Consider the following 19,498-nt stretch of genomic DNA (forward strand, 5'->3'; position numbering starts at 1 on the left):
GCATCACAAGTTAGAATGGTGTTCTGCATCAACATCTGTCCAGGGCACTAGCCTGTTTCAGCTGCCCCAACAATCATTTTTCATTAGCCCAAAATGCTTCAGCATATTCTCATCTCAGCAAAAGCACTGCCGTTCCTTCTGCACGACAGAATCCAAGTAAAAGAATTTGACCCAGATCTGCAATGGAAAGCAAACTACACAGAACTCAGCATCATGGGAAAGTTTGCAAGCAAGATGTGGACCAGCTCACCAAGCAGGGACAACTGCAAGGAGAGCTGGCACAAAATGCAGATCAAAAAGACCTTCTTGCCAGACCTCCCTAACAGTAAGCTGAGTATTTCTCCTAGGAAAATATAACCAGATGGCATTTGGCATACCTACCCAAGGGCTCTAGGGCTTAGGTTAAGAAGGACTGTAAGAGAAGCTGATAACTACTAAGCAGGCACTTCTATTACATTCAATCTCATCAGTCTGAGTATAGTCAGCCTTGAGACAAAAACATTTATTTCCTAAAAGCAGTTCTCAATCTCAAACACTACAATCACATTTTGCAAAAGTGTAACCCTACATTAAGTAGCAGTTACTGCGTTCCTTTGTCTAAATATCACTTACCTAAGCTAAGAAAAAGAAACGTTATTAATACTAATCAACGAAGTCATCTCAGATCCTACAGGCTGATTCATTATGCAGAGCTACAGAATAAACACTACTGACACTATCAAGTTGTGCTAAGCCTACCCCTCACCATGGTAAAGCAGAACAAAATTTGCTATTTGACACAGATAGCAAACCACAAGCAAAACTATTCACATCCATCTTCACTCTGTCACAATTATAAATCTCCAGGCAATTCCCAGTCCAGCTTCTGCACCATGGTAAGTGGAAGCCTCACTTCCTCCAAGTGCATCAAAGCTAACAGACCTACTTTATTGGGCAATTACCTGTTAGCTTTGATCCTACTTTCAAAGTCCCAAAGCAAATGCAGCTGACTTGTTCGTAAGATGGTTCTCACACAAGGAGATTCCCAATAAATCATAGTATTTTTGCACGCAAATTGACTGGGGATCAACACACAGTTATCAATTACATACTCACAGGACAATGCTTGTCCAGTGTGTCCAATGCTTCCAAACAGGTACAGAAACAAAGGTGACAATAGTATATACCTTAAGGGGAACTGCAAGAAGAATTTCCAAAAAATAGCTAATTAATGCTATGTAAAATGATGTTTAGGCTGTGTACTTCTACAATTTTCCTACTAAAGACCTGGAAACCAGAAGGACCATAAAGCTAGCCCAATACTAAGGTAAAAATAGAGAGGCATTGCCATTGCTCAGCAAAATGATTTAACAAAAGGAAAAAGTATCATACTGTGACCAATACTATCCATTCCAAATTTTAAGCACGTATCAGAAAATGCAATTAGGAACAATCTGGACTATTAGTTTGTAGTCAGCCTCTGGACTAGGACAAGGATGCAATTGCTGTCATTCATACAACAAAACATGATGCACTACACTACAGTGAGAAACTGAACCTGAAAACCAACTCTGTGAAAAACATAAATTTCTCTTTCACTTTTCATGTTGCTATCAGAACAAGCTCAGCTCTCCTATCACTTTCTCTACTTATCTATCATAAAGTGCTACAGTACTCTGACTGCATTGGTCCATCTTCTTCCTTAAGTAACATTCCCTATTGTCTCAGAGCTCCTCTACAACATGTTTTTACTCAGATGATCTTCAGGACTGTGATCCAAAGATACACAAGCAAGCTACTTTGCTATGGCCATTACGTAATACTAGTATATCCCAACACACCTCAGCGAACTAGAGCTCACCACTCACGTGAAGAAATGCAATACTTATACATAAGATACATTACAGCTTCTTCAATGAAAAAGTTTATTTCCAAATGAGCTACTAATAAGAATGGTCAAATGACATTTCCATCAACTCATGGATGTTTTTCAAAAATATCCCCCCCCTCCTGCTCACCATAGATGGATGACAGACACCAACACTCTTACTTTACTCTCTCTTTTGATCCTTACACCTTGGTTCAGAAATGGAGGCATATCTAAGTATTATGAATGTCAACCTGCGAACACGTATTTGGTGGCCACCTCAGAGTTTACAGACTTTCTCCCAGGGCTTGTTCTAACACTGCTACTGTACAACCAATGCACTGCTCAAGACACGAACTGCCTCACATTCATCTTCCAAAAGCAGTCATGCCAGTGCTAGCAATTTGTCTTCCAGAACTAAATTTCAGGCTTACATCTGACGGGAAAATAGTCATCTCACCCAAAGAAGCAAAGGATAGCAAAATTCTCCAGCGTAACAACAAGATCAAAAGTAGTTCCTGGAGGAAGCAGAAGGTTAGATAGCAGTTATCATTCAAAAATTGTCAGGGAGAAATGGCAGACTATTACAGGAGCATGAAATTTATCTGTCACTCAATGTTATTAGCATAAAATACATATTTGGACCAGGTTAAGCAATGGGTAAGCCACAGGTCATTTAACACCATGGTTCCCACAAGCTGGTACCTGCAGGAAACATCATCTCACAGCTATGCAGAGTACCAGTGACCTCTGGCAGAGCCATCACTGAACTAACAGACCCTCTCCAAGGTCCCCATGATCATGGTACTCAAGGTTCCCAACAGCTCACAGCTCAAGAGAGACAATCACTCTTGGTTTCACCTGGCTCGTAGCTCCAGCCCCCAACACCCAAATGCTCACTCTGCCCCTGGCATGGCGCAAAGCAGCTTTTACAGCCTAAATGATCAGATGCTTCTACCAAAGTGAGTCACAAACAAAAGATTCAAACAACAGACATGATGCTGCACCACCAAGGAACTTTATTTAGAGTCCTGCACTGCGCCTGATATCATGCAGTGCACATGGCTACCTAGAAAGAAGTGTCCCAGGCTTTGTCTGACACCTTCCTGAATTACAGAACCAAGACAGAAAACAATAGTAAAAACAGACAACCTGAATAGTGTCACAAAAGGTTTCCCTGTGATTTTTTTCTCCCAGATGTCCATGCGATGGAAACTAAACGGTGACACAAGGTCCTAGTGAGCAAGCGGGGTCATTTGCAGCCATAAACAAAAACCTGCTGCCCTTTGAAGAAAGCAAACCTGGAGCAGTGCCATACAGGGGTATCGTAACAGAATGAGCTGCTCTTACATCTAACTAACTCTGTGATAAGGAAAAAAAAAAAGTATTATATGGATGTGCAGTCAGTGCCCATAAACTTGTGGAAAGGTCTGTCTCAAGTTGTTGCTACAGTAACTGTTGTTATTTGTGACTTCATACTTGTGAATGAGCAAGTAAAAGAAAGGTTCTGGAGAAAAGTTCCTATACATTACATGTCTTGACTAATAATTGCATGACAGGAATTATGTAGGAATAACTGACAGGTAAATGTATTTTGTTTCAGTGTTGTGTTTTCTTCTCTGAACACAGAAGTTCACTTTTCAAGATCCTATTTATAATCAAATCCATCTATTCAACTCTATTCAAAATGCTACACCTCAGCAGCTCAGAGAACTAAGAAGGGTGTGGGAGTGGGCATGAATCCCTATGTATGCATGGATCCAATTCTACCACCTTAAAAAGAACAAAAGACAACTGCACAATGCAAAGAGCACCACACACACAAAGCCAACTTAGTAAAGGTTAAAAATTACGAGATTCAGAGAAAATCTTAAGTCCTGCAGTCAGGAACTCTTCCTCATAGCTAACAAAAATAACATCAGCATACCAACACATACTTGGGCAAACAATAACACTGTGCTACTTGAAACAATAAGGGAAAAAAACCCATAGGTTCTTTTTTTCTTTTTTTTTTTTTGTCTGTGAAGCACTCAGCACAGTGGAGTACTGGGTGACGGGGAGGATGCCCATGCTCTGTGACAGCTGAAAGAGTCACAATAACTATCCACCTTTCCCAGATAAACATGCTACTCAGCCTCTGACTATGGAAAACCTGGACTTTCAAAGAGCAAACTCTCTCTCTCTCTCCCTTAAAGATTTTTACTTGTCATTTCAAAATACACATGCCAAAATATGAGTTTGCAAACATGCTTTCTTTTGCCTGCAAGGAACAGTGTCGCCATTTGTCCAACTCCCATCATATGGGTTTCAGTTTTAAATTACTAGGTCATCTCCCTGAAGACAAGGCAATTACAAAGTAAGGGCAGTTTAATTTTATTATCTTTTATAATTCTTATCTTCAGTATTAACAACGAACAAATGCTTGGTGCTTAAATATTAGCAGATTACACAGTTTCCACAGGTCACTGTGGGCATGTGATGTTCATTCTTGCTACAGACCTGAACAGAAAGTTGAAGCTATCAAAGTGGGTACTTGGAAATAATCTGCAGTTTCATCTGAGAATATCAAATAATCCAACAAAGACATAAATCGTTTGTGTAAGGCAGTGATTGTAAAACTAAAGGTTTATCTGACAGTGACTTGCTGCAACTCAGTCAAAATTCATAATAAATCCATAATTTGCAAAAGTCCTAAGATACCTGATAATAATAATTAAAAACTTCTCATCTCCTTAAGAAACTGTGGCAATATTTCCAGTATTTTAATATATTTTAAGTAGAAATTATTCTGATTTTAGCTTGAATGATTTTGGCTTCTTATCTGCGAGCCTATTTTACTACATATACTTTTATAAAACAATAAATGTTTCATTAAAACATTAAATTTACTTCTGCTGCGTAGCCCTCAAAATATTTTCATGTGATCACTTGGTTGCAGTGGAAATGATGATGTCAAACCGAGCATTCTGATTTAAAGATAGGAATTTAAAAAAAAAAATAATCTAAAATTACTTTCAGGTGGGCATGTTTAGCAAAGAGGAAAACAGAATTAAATCATTTTTATTTGCCAAAGAAAGATTTCCATTTTCTTTAGGGGCATATCAGTTAAACTAAAATCTAAAAATGCCGGATTAACCAAACACAGAGCAGAATTTAAGATACTAGAGAAATTCTAGCCCTATTCTTTCAATGTCTCAATTATCAGGAGTTTTTACATTTCCTTCCTTGGACACTTGGGTTAACGTCAGCACCCTGACATGACCAAATGAATTCAGAGCAGTACATCTGCTTCCCACAGTATGCTACTGGTATAAGCTGACAACCTAGTTCCCTTTTTGTCATCGTCAAAAACGTACTAAAATTCAAAAAAACTTCCTTCTGACCAGTTGATCAAGCCCTTTGAAATGCAAAAAGTTAATGCTTTGCCTTACGAAAACACTGGGTGATCTATCAGCAGTTACTCCTCACATCTTTCACGACCTGTGCCAGCCATGGAAGTCTTCAAATTGTGAACAGAAAAGCCAGGAGACTTCACACTAGTTTTCATTATATATCCCTTCGTTTAATCAAACTGTGGGTCACACACAACACAAAGTACCTCAGGCTTTCAAAGCCACAAAAGAATTGTAGAAACATATTCTATATAAAACTTTCTAAAACCACTAAAGGAAAAGTGTATTTGACAGAGACTTTTTGTGCACACTTTGCTAAGCTCCTTCCATCGTTTTCAAAAGTTCAGTACCCTCTTCTCCTCCTTTCCTCCCCACCTATCCACAAGAAAAAGGGAAAAAGCTGGTTTACTATCCTTAACTTGTCAATGGCACACAGAATAAGGAACTATTAAGTGCTATCTTAATTTTATAGTTATTTGGGTTGAATGTTTACACACTTGAGAATTAAGTATTCTGGTTTTGGCTATTCTCATAACTGAGACACTGAATCTACCGGTTACATGTAATGGAACACAAAAAGCAAAATTGCAAGAGGTTTACAGTCACTATCATTTTTCTTTACTGTGAGGAGAAAAGAGAAGTCCAGAACTTTTGTAATACAATGTTCACAATGCAAAAAAGACTGAACCTGCTGCTTCGCACCAGTCAGCCTTGAAAGAAAAGATGCAGACCAAGTAACTGATTTGGGCATATGAACAAAGTAAAAGCAATTGTAGAAAGTTTGTTGTTGCCATGTTTTTCTTCCTTTTGAACAGCATCAACATGGGACTAATTCATGATCTTTACAAAGTAGTTTCCAGTTAGACTGACACACAATGGCAAGCAGCATTAGACAGGTGAAGTGACAGGAAGGAGGAAGGCTGACTTGATGTCAGTGACAAAACTATTTTAATGGAAATGTGAAATTATTCAAAAATTTTTTCCCCTAAACACGTGAAGATTTCTCTAGTCAGATTCAGACTGCACAATGGGCTGAGAGCAGGAATCAACCAGACACAGTATTTTTACATACCGTGTTTTTTCTAATGGCATTTCATACTCAGTGCCTCACTTAAAGGTTTCTTCTGCCAAAGATCTGTTAAATCAGCGATGTTCCATCAAACAGCAGTTGTCAAACATGATAAAGACCTACAATAACAAAATACGTGACCAAGAGGTTTTAGTAGCTGAGGACCCAGGGAAGAGTGGAAACAGGTCGTACTTCAAAGGCACAGAAAGATGAAAATAATAACAAACAGCCTGCTGTTTGTTCAGTAATACTAATTTTCAGACCTCTTTTCTTCTATCCTAAAATCAGACCTACGTATCAGGTCATGCAATGGATGGATGTGACAGGAAAGTCACGTAACAAAGGATAGATGGCAACACTCAACTGCTACTGCAGCATGTACCTTTCAATTAAGTCCTTTAAAAAGGGAGTCTCCCAACCTGCTACTGACACAGGACAACATCCTAGTCTCGCACCGTAACATCACGTACCAGACCAGAGACTCGACTATGAAGCTGTAGTGGGCACCTGGCATAAAAGTACTGCAGAAAAAAAAAAAAAAACACAAAACAAAGCAATGCCACAAACACTCAGAAGTAGGAAGAAGCACTAAGGCAGGAGATCTCATTTCTCAATGAGTGCACACATTTGAACACAGACCTCCAAACCAGAGTTGTGTACAGACACAGAATCTTCATGTCGTGACCCTGCTGATGGCCTTTTATGTTTTGGAGATGTTACCTGCATTTCTATTAACATCTATGATGAAACGTGTAGTCAGATGCTGCTCAAGCTACTTCAACACGGGATAATTCGCTCTAATTTATTCCTTAAAAAAACTATACTTTACTTAGATGAAGTGGGCACATTTGCTAACTGCCCAGAACTAAGTACCATTGACTGAGGTAAAAACCCAAAACCCCAAGTAAGCGATGGTTCTATTGGCTGAGAGAGTTCAGTCAAGTTGGGATAAGAAATGGCAACTTAAATATGAAGATAATTAGAATTTCTTCCTCCTACTGGCTGGATGATTGGCATGTGGCTCAGGATCATCCTTGTGAAAGTATCCTCCCCTGTTGACTAAGTGCACTTTTAGGCAGTATGCAAACACTATCAGGAAGAAGGCAGAAAAACGCGTGCCCTCCTATAACTCCATATTCTGAAATCTACAGACATTTTTTCGAGTACACAATGTCAGAAAGAAAAACAAAGAACAGAGAGTGCTAGTTGTTGTTCTCCCTCATCTCCTTGGAAAGTCAATGCTAAAAAAACAGACTCCAACCTGTCAAACAACCTTCTTTGAACCTTCCATTTCCTGGTAAGTTTAAATTCCTCTCAGATAGAAATGAAATTTGGCACCAGGAAAGAACATTTTTAAATCTTCAGTGAATAAAGATCAGGTAGTATTCACCCACAGAAACTGAAATATGGGAGAAGATATATACAAAATTGTGCACAAAACCAGAAAAATCTGTGGTCAATGGCATTTTATACAACAATCTGAATTCCAGTAAATCAATTTCAATTACAAAGAAAGCACCAACAAGATTACAGTGTCACAAATGGAGACAGAAAGAGAATAATCTCTGCTGGGGAAATAACAAATGGAATTCAAATATATCAAATCACTGCTCTCATCCTTTTCCCAAGTTTTCAGTTCAAGAAAAATCTGTTCAGCTACATCAGAAATATTCAAACTTTGATCCCCTATGCTTCCCTCCCCGTGCAATTCCACAACTGCTCAGAAATGTTGTGTTTTAAATTTGCTCAACAGTCATTTAGCTCAAGGTTTTAATACTGCAGAACAGTAATTACATAAAGGTATCTGAAGGAGGAGGGAAAAAGAAGTCAGCTTCTATCTGTTTATAAGGTTGGCTAATAACTATGGTCATCTAGCTACACAACACCTTCTTCTGTACTCTAGCTTTAGAATTAAGGTTGCTCTTTGCAATTCTTCAATTGCCCTAATCATCAAGGACATAAAAATCACAGTTGTGAAAAGCACATGTATTACTCTTCTGATAGGTCCCCATAATTGCAAAAATAGCCTTTAAAAGCCTTGAAATTTTTATACTGATGAGGATTTTTTTAAAAACTAGACTTTAAGAGTTTGAGGCTATATTATCTTCATATGGGATTAATTTATGGCGGGACATGAAACTTGAAAAAAATTAAAGACTACATGCTAATATCCTTCAAATATAACTATTTTCTTAATATTTCTGTTTTGAACAGAAGACATAATCAAGTTCCAGCTATGTAATTTATGGCTCATCTCAATATACATACCCTAACGATAGTTCTATAGGTAACTACAACTCTAGGATTATCATTGCTGACTTACCAAAATTTAGACCTTAGCAGGTCAATTTCATTCTGTATTCTGGCAGCTTTTAGAGAATAAGATATGCTGGTCAAAGAGCATTTAATGTGCTTTAAAAAGGTCAGTTTCTAAAAGACTCTTCTTCAATTTACAACACATCATTAACCATTTGCCTCCCTAATCAGCCTGTTTTGCTGTCATTCCTGTCCCAGGTACCTGAGAGAGGTCCTGGAGCAGTACATTCTGTACCTGCTTTCTGTGAAACACTGCACTTCACAAAAAAGGTGATCCTACATGTCTGAATAAATACATATGTCTGTGCATTTCTCTTCACATTACATCAAAATTAATTAATCTAGCGGTATGCAAGAAGACGCAATGTTAACATCTTTCACTATTTGCACCTGTTTTTTCAGCAAAGAGAAGCAGTAATAATTCAAACAGCACTAACGTGGCTGGAAAGCCTTCACCTGCCAGAACGAGAGTTCACGGAGCAAGAATTAACAGTTTTGAGAGAGGTTATCTGTCCTATTCATTGCAATCACAACCACCTAGAATACTAACAGTAAGACTGCCAAAAATCTGGAAAGGCTAAGGAGACAAGACAGGCTCATATGAAATTCTGCAACGTCTACTGAAAATAAGAGGCTATCTGCACACTAGTTGACTGAGAGCTTGGGTAAGAACCAAAATTGTCTCACCTTCTCAGCTTCCACAGCTAACACTGTGGTGTAACTATACCCCACCCAAAATCAAATGAAGCTCTAACTGATGACAAGCTCCAGATCCTCAAAAAAAGCCGACATCTTAATTCAGTAAACTCAAGTGATGGTGGCTGAGAAGGAACACAAACTGTTCAGCATAAGAAAGGCCGATTCAAGAACAAAAACACTCTCTATCCCACAGACAGGAGATGTAGAGAGTAAAGGAAATGTGTCAGTAAAGAATCGAAACATATTTTAGATTAACTACAGCAATGACAAGTTGCAGTAGTACTATTTATTACATTAAATTCAGACTGGGTAAGTTTTCCAAATATGATATCTGGGTTAAAAAAAAACACCACAATGACTCCCCATAAAAGGTCCCAAGTGCCTGTTGCCAGATGGATATAAACCTCCCTTTCAGCTCTGGTCCAAAGCCTTTGAGATTGGGTCTCCCGCTGAAGAGATGAGCAAAGCACCAACGTTATTTATGCTAACACGGGCTGGCTGGTAGGGAGCAAGACCGAGGTGATGTGGAGATCATTGTCATAAAGGCAACAGTAACCTAACACAAACGCATGAAACCTCTTTGTAGTAGGTCTTTCTTTTTGACCTTTATACATTTTAATATGAATAATTCATAAAATGCCATAGTGCTTAACAATTCACATGTGTATCAATAATTCAAAAACTACTAAGTTAAGAAAAAAAAACATAAGGATTACTGCACCGCATGTAAGGTTCCATCATTTTCACCACTAAGGTCACTCTCCTTTACTCTCCCACGTTTCTAAAGGGAAAAAAAGCCCCGGAGAGTTAGGATTTCACCAGCTGCCTGACTCAAAATTGATCATCACTGGTAGAAAAACACGTAGGGACCAGCTAGGCTAATCAAGGCAAATGTAACCATAACCCTGCCCAAAACAAGAGGCGGTTACTCCTTCTACAACAAAGACAGTTCACATGTGAATACATAAATAAGCCAATCCGAGACATATCTTTTAAAAAGCAAAAACACCGCAACACTAAACCATTTGCAAGGGCAGTGTGATTTTTTGTTTCTGCTTCAATGGAAAATTCACATCAAAGTCTTCCTTTTAAAAATGCCCATATCAGTCCAGTTACTAGGGTATATACAGAAAATGGGACAATTAAAGAGTTTAGTATAAATATTTAAGAGAAAAACAGTGACAAAGTTTTCTTGGTGTTTCAGTTCCATTTCTTAAGTTTCCTCTTCTGAACACTTAAACTGACTGTTGCCCACTAGCTTTTCAATATCTAGTGGGTACATTAGTTGGCCAACTAATGTACTATGACAATCTCACAATTTTGCCTATGCAAAACTTAGTGTTACACCCCCATGGCTACGGTCTTGCAACATGTCTCTTATGTTTAGGGAAAAAGCCCTAGCACCTCCATGGTTACTCTATCATAACCCAAGCATAAAGGGTTGTCAACGAACGAATCACTTGATCCACAGAAAAACACCATAGATCTAATTTTGGTAAAAAACAATTCCTTCTCGTTTCTCTGCTGAGCAGTGGAAAATGAAAAAATATCTATAAGTGCAAGGCAGTAAGTAGTCCTATGGTTGTAATACAAGACAACCCCTCACAGGTTTCCAGCTTAAGGTATTCCTATGCTTAGTGCTACATTAGAGCATGCCATCCATGTAACACTCTATGCTGCTTTGCTGTGAACCGTATTTGAGAACTACTCTCACTTAAAGCAAACAAAAACAATCTGTAGGAAAAAAAAAAAAGCTGGGCTATTTTTGCCAAGACAGTTACCCACTCTGATTCACTTCGGCACCATTACGTTATCCCAGTATTGCTACTGAATGTTTAGTGATATTCAAATTGAACCACAGCTTCAGGGTTACCACTGAATTAAACACACAGCGACCTGGTGGTTCAGGAAACAAACAGGTACCTCTCCACGCCAACCCCACCAACAGAACAGCTACGCGACTTCAGCCCTGGCATCAGACCAGAGAGACAATCCATCCAGTATCAGGAAGGCAAAAAAGGCAAAGAACCAGTGCCAGAGGCCTGGTCCAGTCTAGTCTAGGACTTCAAAAAGAACCAATAACCTCCTAAAACTACGGAAGTAGTGATGATAGTAAGAAGATTTAAAAACTATTTTGAACGGGTTTGGCTGGGCACAAGCCTGCCAATCTCAGTGCTCTCCCTACAAATAAAACGTGTGTTGGTGTATTTGCAAACTCCACTTTGCTCGGCCTCTGAGGGTCAGATCCATCAGCACGCTCCACTACCTCTGTCACAGCATGATGCAAAAACCAATCCATCTACGAGCAAAAAGGCATACACGATTTAAGATTTTTAGGATTCCAGGAGTTCCACCAAGGTGCACATCCAGAACCACCACAGCCCTGGCTGGGCACGTACTGACACACTGACCAGGCCTGCCTGCTCCAGCCCAGCAGCCATGCCTGCCACACGTCTGATGGGCACTGCCAGAAATGTATTGAGCATCAAGCACAGCAGCCCTCTGAAACCGCAGCAGGCAGAGGCAGCATTCATGCAAAACACACAAACTCTGCTGGCAACAGAGAATCCAAATCTCCCCTCTCCCATCTGGGTGCCCTAATTGCCAGCAACTGCATGGGGTTCTGGCCCACTCCCCTCTTCCCCTAGCATCCCTGCACGGAACAGAGATGCAAGGCTTGCTGTTTGGAGATCCTCCTGGGAGATCTCTATCTTTTTATTTCCCACTGGCTGATTTAGATGCTCCCTAGTCAGCATGCTGACTGCTGCAACACCTGCTCCTGGACACCTCTAATAGGTTTCCTAATTCTACTTCCAAAGCCAAGCAGATAAAATTTCGGCATAAAGATGTTAATCTAGAGAACACCAGAAAGTTATCTTAGCCTAAATTTCAGGTTCTAGGTTTCACATGGCCAAGAGTAAGCTGGTGAGGAAGGTAGATCTTCAAGGAGACCCCAAGAGTGAGCTTACTGGTGAGCACAGAAACAGTTCCTGCAGGCTGCTTAGGCATGCACGATATCAGAAGCATACGAATCCAGCAGCTGAGGTTAAGCACCTCACAAGTATCCAACAAGAGGAATGTGATCAGGCTTGCAACAAGCTCTATTTTTTCTGTGTCTTCGCTAAATGTACATAGTTTAGTGTACATGCGTGTGCTTCTCCACTCTCTCTCAAATGTTTCATTTTTTCTGTCTTTAGAGAAAAAGAAAAATGCAACAACCCACTCCTTATGAGCAATTTCATCCTTTAACACACTGGGTTTTGTGCAGGCCAAGTAACATTTTTGGTAAAGAATATAATTGCAATTGCACGTTTCTAAGGTATTGTAAATAGCATGAAATTATTTTAAAATGTTATGAAAAATGCATTTGCGGTGTTCCTTTAAGTGTTTTAACAAAGCTTCAGTTGCTTTACTCCAAAGCAATGGAAGGTAGAGTATTTTTATAAGGACCTCTTTATCTCCCTGAAAACGTGAGATAAAGATACTTTCCAGAAACAGAACGCACCAGAAAATGTGCAACCTTATGTTGTACTAGCCATAGTTACCTAGCACGGTAAAACATCAGCTGCCCTGTTTCTGCAGACTGTGTCGTAGCTGAAGCAGAACCGCACGACCCGCAGGCAAAGCAGTGCCCAGAGGCCTTACACAAGTTTAGGTTTGGTGCCACGCAAACAGGCAGCCTCCGTTCAGTACAGTCAAGCCATTCCACAGCCAAAGCAGCAGCAACTCCACAGATCAAAAGCCAAATGAAGCTGGAATTAAGCAGCACATTCATGCCATCTTCCAGGAAATACAGTATCACATACCTCCTTGTCATACTCCTTGGACAACATAGATAAATAAAATAGATATCGGCCTAAACAAGCTGGTCAGAAGACACATTGTTATCATTCAGGGCTGTAAGCTTGTCTACATTACAGGATGAGAAGGACTGCCTTTAATGTATCGTTTGAAGCATACTTGGAAGAGCTTCTCTAACCTTCTGGGACACAAAGCTGCAGAGAAAGAGGAATTCATTTCCCGATGTGGTAAGATTCAGATAACTTAAAATACTTTTCAGTGGACAACATAAGAGACGAGACGCACATGAGGATGTACACATAACTGTCAGGCCCAGCCACACTCTCCCAGAGCCATACACAAAGGGAGGTCACCCTGTAATTCCTCTTACAGGGACACCACAATGGAAAAGAGCAAGTTTCAAAACTTTGTTAAAACCACTGGCAATCGCAACATGCGATCCCATCAGTACCTCTCTAACATATTAAAGACAAATTAACCTCTTTCTCCACCTCCTCTCACCCATACCCTGCTCTGATAAAGAAAAAGGGGAGAAATAGTAGTACAAACAAACAGAGAAACTCAACTAAGACAAAAACCCAGTGTAGCAAAGGTCCTTTTCAGGGTAACTCAGCATTCACTGCAGAAGCCTTTTTCCACAAGAGAGTTGCTCCACAAGTGGCTTCCCCGGGATTATTCTTGCCCATGGACCCTGTAACTCGCTGTGCACCTTGTGGGATTAGGACTCAAGCAGTTCCATAAGGGTAAATATCATGAGCAGACTCATGCAGTAAAAGAAAACAAATGAAGTAAACTCATAAACAATGGCAGGGAGAACAGGGAAAGGGAGTAAATGATTTGCTTTCTGCTGTCTTTCAGTCACAGTCATCGTGCATGTTACTTCATACTTAGAAAAGGTTTGAAGTTATCAGCACTCATACAAGTTCAGTGTCCCTTTATCAGGCAAATTCTGGTCTCTTAAGAAGTCAAGATGCAGTAATAAGTCATAAGCAGCATAAATACATGTGTTTTCTGAGGGGGAAAGTGGAAAGAGTAGTCTTATGACACATAAGGTATTTAAGAATTTACACACTTACGCGCAGTTCCAAAACATAACTACACATCAGCAAGCACCACTGGACCTGTATGGACCAGCAATAGGACTTTCCACATGGACCTTACACGGTGCTATGACATTAGAAAAAATTACCGTGGTGCCATTAAGCTTCACGACACCATTAAATTTACTGTACACAAACTCAGTGATGTTTCAGAGAAAGCCAGATTCCTCTCTCCTTACCAACCACTTTCCCCCCACAATTTTGATCTCACCAAGTGCCTAGAGCTTGTCCATAAGGGACTCCACTCCTTTCCCGGACACAGTAGCCCATCATGATGCTAGGATCCCTCACCTGTTCCTTTCTGAGGGCCCATCGAATCCACATGCAATGCAATGCAATTCTTCTCTACCATTTTGCTGGAGCAAGGGAAGAATGGCATCAACAGGGGCAAGAAGAGTGAATTCAGTTGTTCCCAGGCACATCCCATCCTACTGCTAGCACAGGGGAGAGGAGCACGGGACAAGGAGCTGAGCGAAGAGGCACGATGGAGCTGGATTATGCACAAAGGAACAACGCTGGGTATGCATGACAGTAAAATAACTCATGTGGCGTGGTTGCACCAGCATCTAATAGTTTCAGCATTATCTGGAATCATGTTCATTTAGAATTGCATTGCCATGGTGTTTGTATTTCAGCCATTGCTTCTCCAGACCTCATGGATTCACATCGCCCAGTGCAGCATTCAATCACTTCTGCACACAAAAAGGCCCATAAAGCCAAGGCCAGCGGCATCAGTCCTTCACAGAACTCCAATTAGTTCAGTCAAGGTGATACATCCTGTAGGACTGGCGTGTTCAGTGGGAAATGTTTGACTATATTAACACCAAGACAAACAAGGAGCCTGTGATAGGCACTATTTTTCATATGACAAGGTTTAGGATTTTAAAGGCAAATATGGCAGTAACCAAAAAGAACAGGTAACTCCATAGGAAACAGTTTCAGAAAAATACAAGCAGAAAGATAAAAAAAATTGGTAAATACACCAAAACAGCATAACATTTTCTTTACCTTGCATTAGAAACATCCCAAATATTGTCATGTAAGTGAAATCAGCAACAGATCTCTTTGTGTTAGTTTATTGATATATTTCTGACACTCAGGCATTTGTTTTTCAAAAGACTTACGCATGCACTTAAAATTAAGCATGCAGGTAATCCCACCAGGTATGGATGTAAGGTTCATGTCTTCATGTGACCAGTCGTTTCACAACTAGCTTTTTTAGCATGTGATATTTGTGTTCACTTTGTTCATAAGACAATAATTTTTAAATAACTCACACATTCTAGGTAATGGAGGCAACCAGTACGTGCCCAATGGATAAAAGTTCACACATGCACCAAGAAACAATTACATTGGAAAAAGAGAGATATACCACAGCATTTAAAAATCATCTCCTATATCAGTACTGTGCAGTTCAATAAAAGTATCAACATTTATTCACATGCTATCCATAGCAGAGGTGAAGTTTAACAGAGTACAAGTGTTTCCATGCTAAGCTCACAGCTTTAACACAGTTTCTAAGCTTTAATTTATCTACTGAAGTTATTCAAGTTTGGAATGCTTCTTTAATGCAATTTTTAATTTTGAGCGTAGCTTAGTAGTTACAAAATACAAAGTTTAAAAATATTAAATATACTACCTCCCATTAGGAATCTCGGTTTCTGACCTTATGTTGAATGGACAAAGCAGCACAGTGGCAAAGGCAAAATCAGCTATGGAAAGAGGTCTCATTACGACATACCTTAGAACTTCCCACTGAAAATAAGCTTGTATTTTACCAAGCAGTAGGACTTTAAAAAGATAGCAAGCCACACTTTGCACATGCATGGCACAACGGCTACGCCCAGAACTGTGGAGCAGTATCTGGACCACAGGTAGCTTACATTCACATAACAGGCACAGTGAATTTTGTTGTGAAATACACACCGGGTGAATAGCAAGGGGCATTAGCTAGACTACGTAACTTCTCTTTAGAAGTATCTAGCTGAAGGGCAGAAAAAACATTGTGACTGCATTGTTAAACACTCAAAATGAAGAAATAAAAGCATGACACACTATACAAAACGTCCTTATTGCTCTGTACATGTGTTACCATAAAGACCTTCTACATCGCCTGTTTCTGTGCAATTCAGAAAAAGAAGCCAGTACCACGACAGTAATTTATTTACCGATGGGGTCAAAATCTACTGGAGTGTCATACCTGCACCTTTTACTGGCAGTTTGTGCAATTATAATTCACAGGGCAGTTTTCACAAAACACTTTCAAAAACAATTTTCAACGATTCAGAAAAGACACTGACATGCAATAGACATTGTTTAAAATGTTATATAAATTGTAAGACACTGAGTAACATACAAAGAAGAAAATTAAATGGCACTGTAACGGACATTAAAGATTCCATGCATAAAAGCTTTGCCCATTCTTAACACCTGAGTGCTTAACTATGCAGCCTTAACAGTATCCAATTTGGGGTTTCCTTTTGAAAGACTGAATTTCTAGTCTGCTTAAAATGTCAACATTTAAAATCTTGCCAATGAAGAACAATTACATTCAATCCCAAAGACTCATATGCCTAAAAGGGTATAATTAAAAAATTAAAGGAAGCAGTCATGCAGGATACTGGCAAGGAAAAGGGACCAAAGGGATTTTAGAAAAATCATTCAACTCACCAGTCCATTGTTTGGCTGAGGTGAAAAAGGCAAACATTACTGAGATGCATCAGTAAGGAAGTTAGAACACAAATCAAGGCCCCTGCCTGCAAGCACATGTGAATAACTTCAGGCCCAGAAGTTCTTGTAGTTATTCACATGTGTGCTTGCAGAACCTGAGCTCAGATGTTACCATTAAAGAGTACAAAACACTTACATTTTGACACTGACTTCAACAAAAATAGAAATTTGTCTGTGTTTAACAGCAACTATTTCACCTCAAGAAGATAAAAACCTTTCAAATCTCGCAAGGTAACTTAATAATTAATCCATTCTAGCTGCTCCCAGATCTATTTTTTTTTTTAAAACATAAGTCTCAAAACACATTCAAGCCTGCAGAAGCTATATGAGGGCTGTAAACCCTGCACTACAAAGTGCTCTATCTCCATCTTGCAATGCACCAAGGATGCTTATCACCCTAGTGACAAGCCATTATTCTTTTTATCGGGTATCTCTCTGCCAAGCTTGAACGTCATCAGAAATACAGTACATTCAATTCAGTCTCTCCGTAAGTGTTGAGTCTTTTCAACATATGCTTGCAAAGATTTTAGTGATCTGAACTGTGTAACACGACAAGCCAAAAGAAAAAGGGTCCCATGCAAACCCCATGGAGCACACATGTATACCGGATTAAACAAACACTAACTACATGTGCAGTATTTTTAAGTGTATGTGCGCAGTACAGATAGAAATGGACTGCAGATTAAAAACTGCTGCTTGGAGAGGAAAGGTAAGTAGATGGTTCATAAATTCAGTGAATGGAAGACTTTTAGGTCTTTTAACACCAAGAGTTTGGTAAAATGTAACTGATGTGTTGTGTGTACAGAGCAGTGGGCAAGCAAAAAAGCAAGACAGGACAACTAAGGTTTATAAATAATAAACATAAGTTTTGGGGATGACTGTTTCATATATCCCAGCAGAGGAATCATATGTTGCCCAATCCATTAAAGCAGTATGCATCTCAGATAAGCGAAGTTCTTAGTGAGGAAGGTCTTGACAGGAGCAGCTCTGTCCTGGACTCACTGAAATAAAGGAACGTACAACTACGGCCAGACCTAGCACATGTCCTGCTTCAAGTTGTTTGGGGAAGTTTTGTTTTCTGATGTTTTCTGGATACAAGTTTCATTACTGACTTCAAAAAAAGCAGGATGTAGCCCAATTTTTTTTAAAGTCTCAGTATTCAAAAAAGAAACTTAATGAAAGCCCGGTAGTAAGTTTTGAAACACCAACACTACATACACATTCCTGTGCCATTAGAAGTGGAATACCTATTTTTATATGGCCTTGATCCACCTAATGGCTAATTATTTTTTTTTCTAGGATGCAACTGTGTTATTAAACAATTGATAAAAGTATTTCAATTCATTTATCCTTCTGAAACAGCAGAAAAGCCTAACTAATAGGTATCAATCTGACAGGAAAGCATAGAGACGTGAAACCAGCTAGAAAATAAAATCAAAAGTGAAAACAGGAGGCAAAAACAGGCATATGGAGGAAATGGGGGAGAAAGCAAACAGGGACCATCACGCTAAGGCCTGCAAGCGGGGCAGGGCCAACATCTGTGCCCGCTCCGGGCACGGTGAGCCCCGCATGGTCCCGGCCTGCCAGCCGATGTCCCAAGGACCCATGGCGTTCTCTCGTCCAAAAGTAAGTGTGTATGTAACATGTATGCGTGTCTATTTTTAAGCATCTCTATATTGTGTAAGTATGTGTGTGGCGGGGTGCCTACTGAGGCACAGCTGGGCCTAACGGCGCTCGACGGAGCCGCGGCCGGGCCGGGGAGCGGGTGTCCGGCGGGGCAGTGCGCGGGCCGCGGCGGCGGGCCAGCCGCCGCGGTGAGGGCCGCACCGAGCCGCGGCGGCGCCGGCACGGCGGGACCAGCCGCCTGCCACCTCCCCGGCAGCGGGAGGCCGCCGCGCCGTGTCACGCAGATGGTGCACTACAAGCAGAGCGCAGGCCCGCCGCCCGGGGCCGGCAGGTGGGGATCCCCGCCGGCACCGAAGCCCGCCGGCCGGGGAGGCCGCCTCCGCCACAGGCGCTCGGCGGCCCCGCAGCCTGCCTGCCTGCCTCCCTCCTCCCCCGGGGCCGGCGGCAACGGGCCGCGGAGCCGCGAGGAGCAGGAGGCGTCACCCGCCGAGTTTCTCCAAGGACAGGCCCGAGGTCAAACCCGGCGGCGGAGCCGCCCGCCTCCCGCCGCGGCCCCTTCCCCGCCGCCAACGGCCGCGCTGACGCGCGCCGAGAACCCGCCGCCCGCGCCGCCTTCCCCGCCCGCCGCCGGCAGTGACTTACCTTGGCAGCCATGCTGTGCCCGGCGCGGCCACCCCCTTCCCTTCCTCCCCTCCCCTCCCTTCCGACCGCGGCAGGCAGCTTCCCCGCCTGCGCACCAGCCCGCCAGCGCCGGCCGTCACCGCTCTCCCAGGCACGGACGGGGCGCCCGGCGCCGCCCGCCCATTGGCTGCACCCGGCCCGGCCCGGCCGCGGCCCGCGTGATCGCCCGGTGCGGCCTCGCACGGCCCGGCCTGGCCCCGCCGTGCGCCGAGCCAGGTGAGGCGGCGGGACGTGCGGC

The 19,498-nt window shown here is 41.4% G+C and overlaps 1 protein-coding gene across 1 annotated transcript in view; it reads right to left on the reverse strand.

Moving 5' to 3' along the window:
- Window positions 1-19,254, reverse strand: part of SLC25A13 (solute carrier family 25 member 13) — a 102,842-nt gene extending 83,588 nt beyond the window's left edge. Inside the window, exon 1 of the mRNA XM_086614237.1 lies at window positions 19,222-19,254. Within this exon, the coding sequence (XP_086470363.1) occupies window positions 19,222-19,233 (12 nt within the window). The 5' untranslated portion in view covers window positions 19,234-19,254. The remainder of the gene's footprint in view (window positions 1-19,221) is intronic.
- Window positions 19,255-19,498: the final 244 nt, after the last annotated feature.

Source organism: Tauraco erythrolophus, chromosome 7, assembly GCF_009769465.1.
Source record: "Tauraco erythrolophus isolate bTauEry1 chromosome 7, bTauEry1.pri, whole genome shotgun sequence".
Classification (NCBI taxonomy): Eukaryota; Metazoa; Chordata; class Aves; order Musophagiformes; family Musophagidae; genus Tauraco; species Tauraco erythrolophus.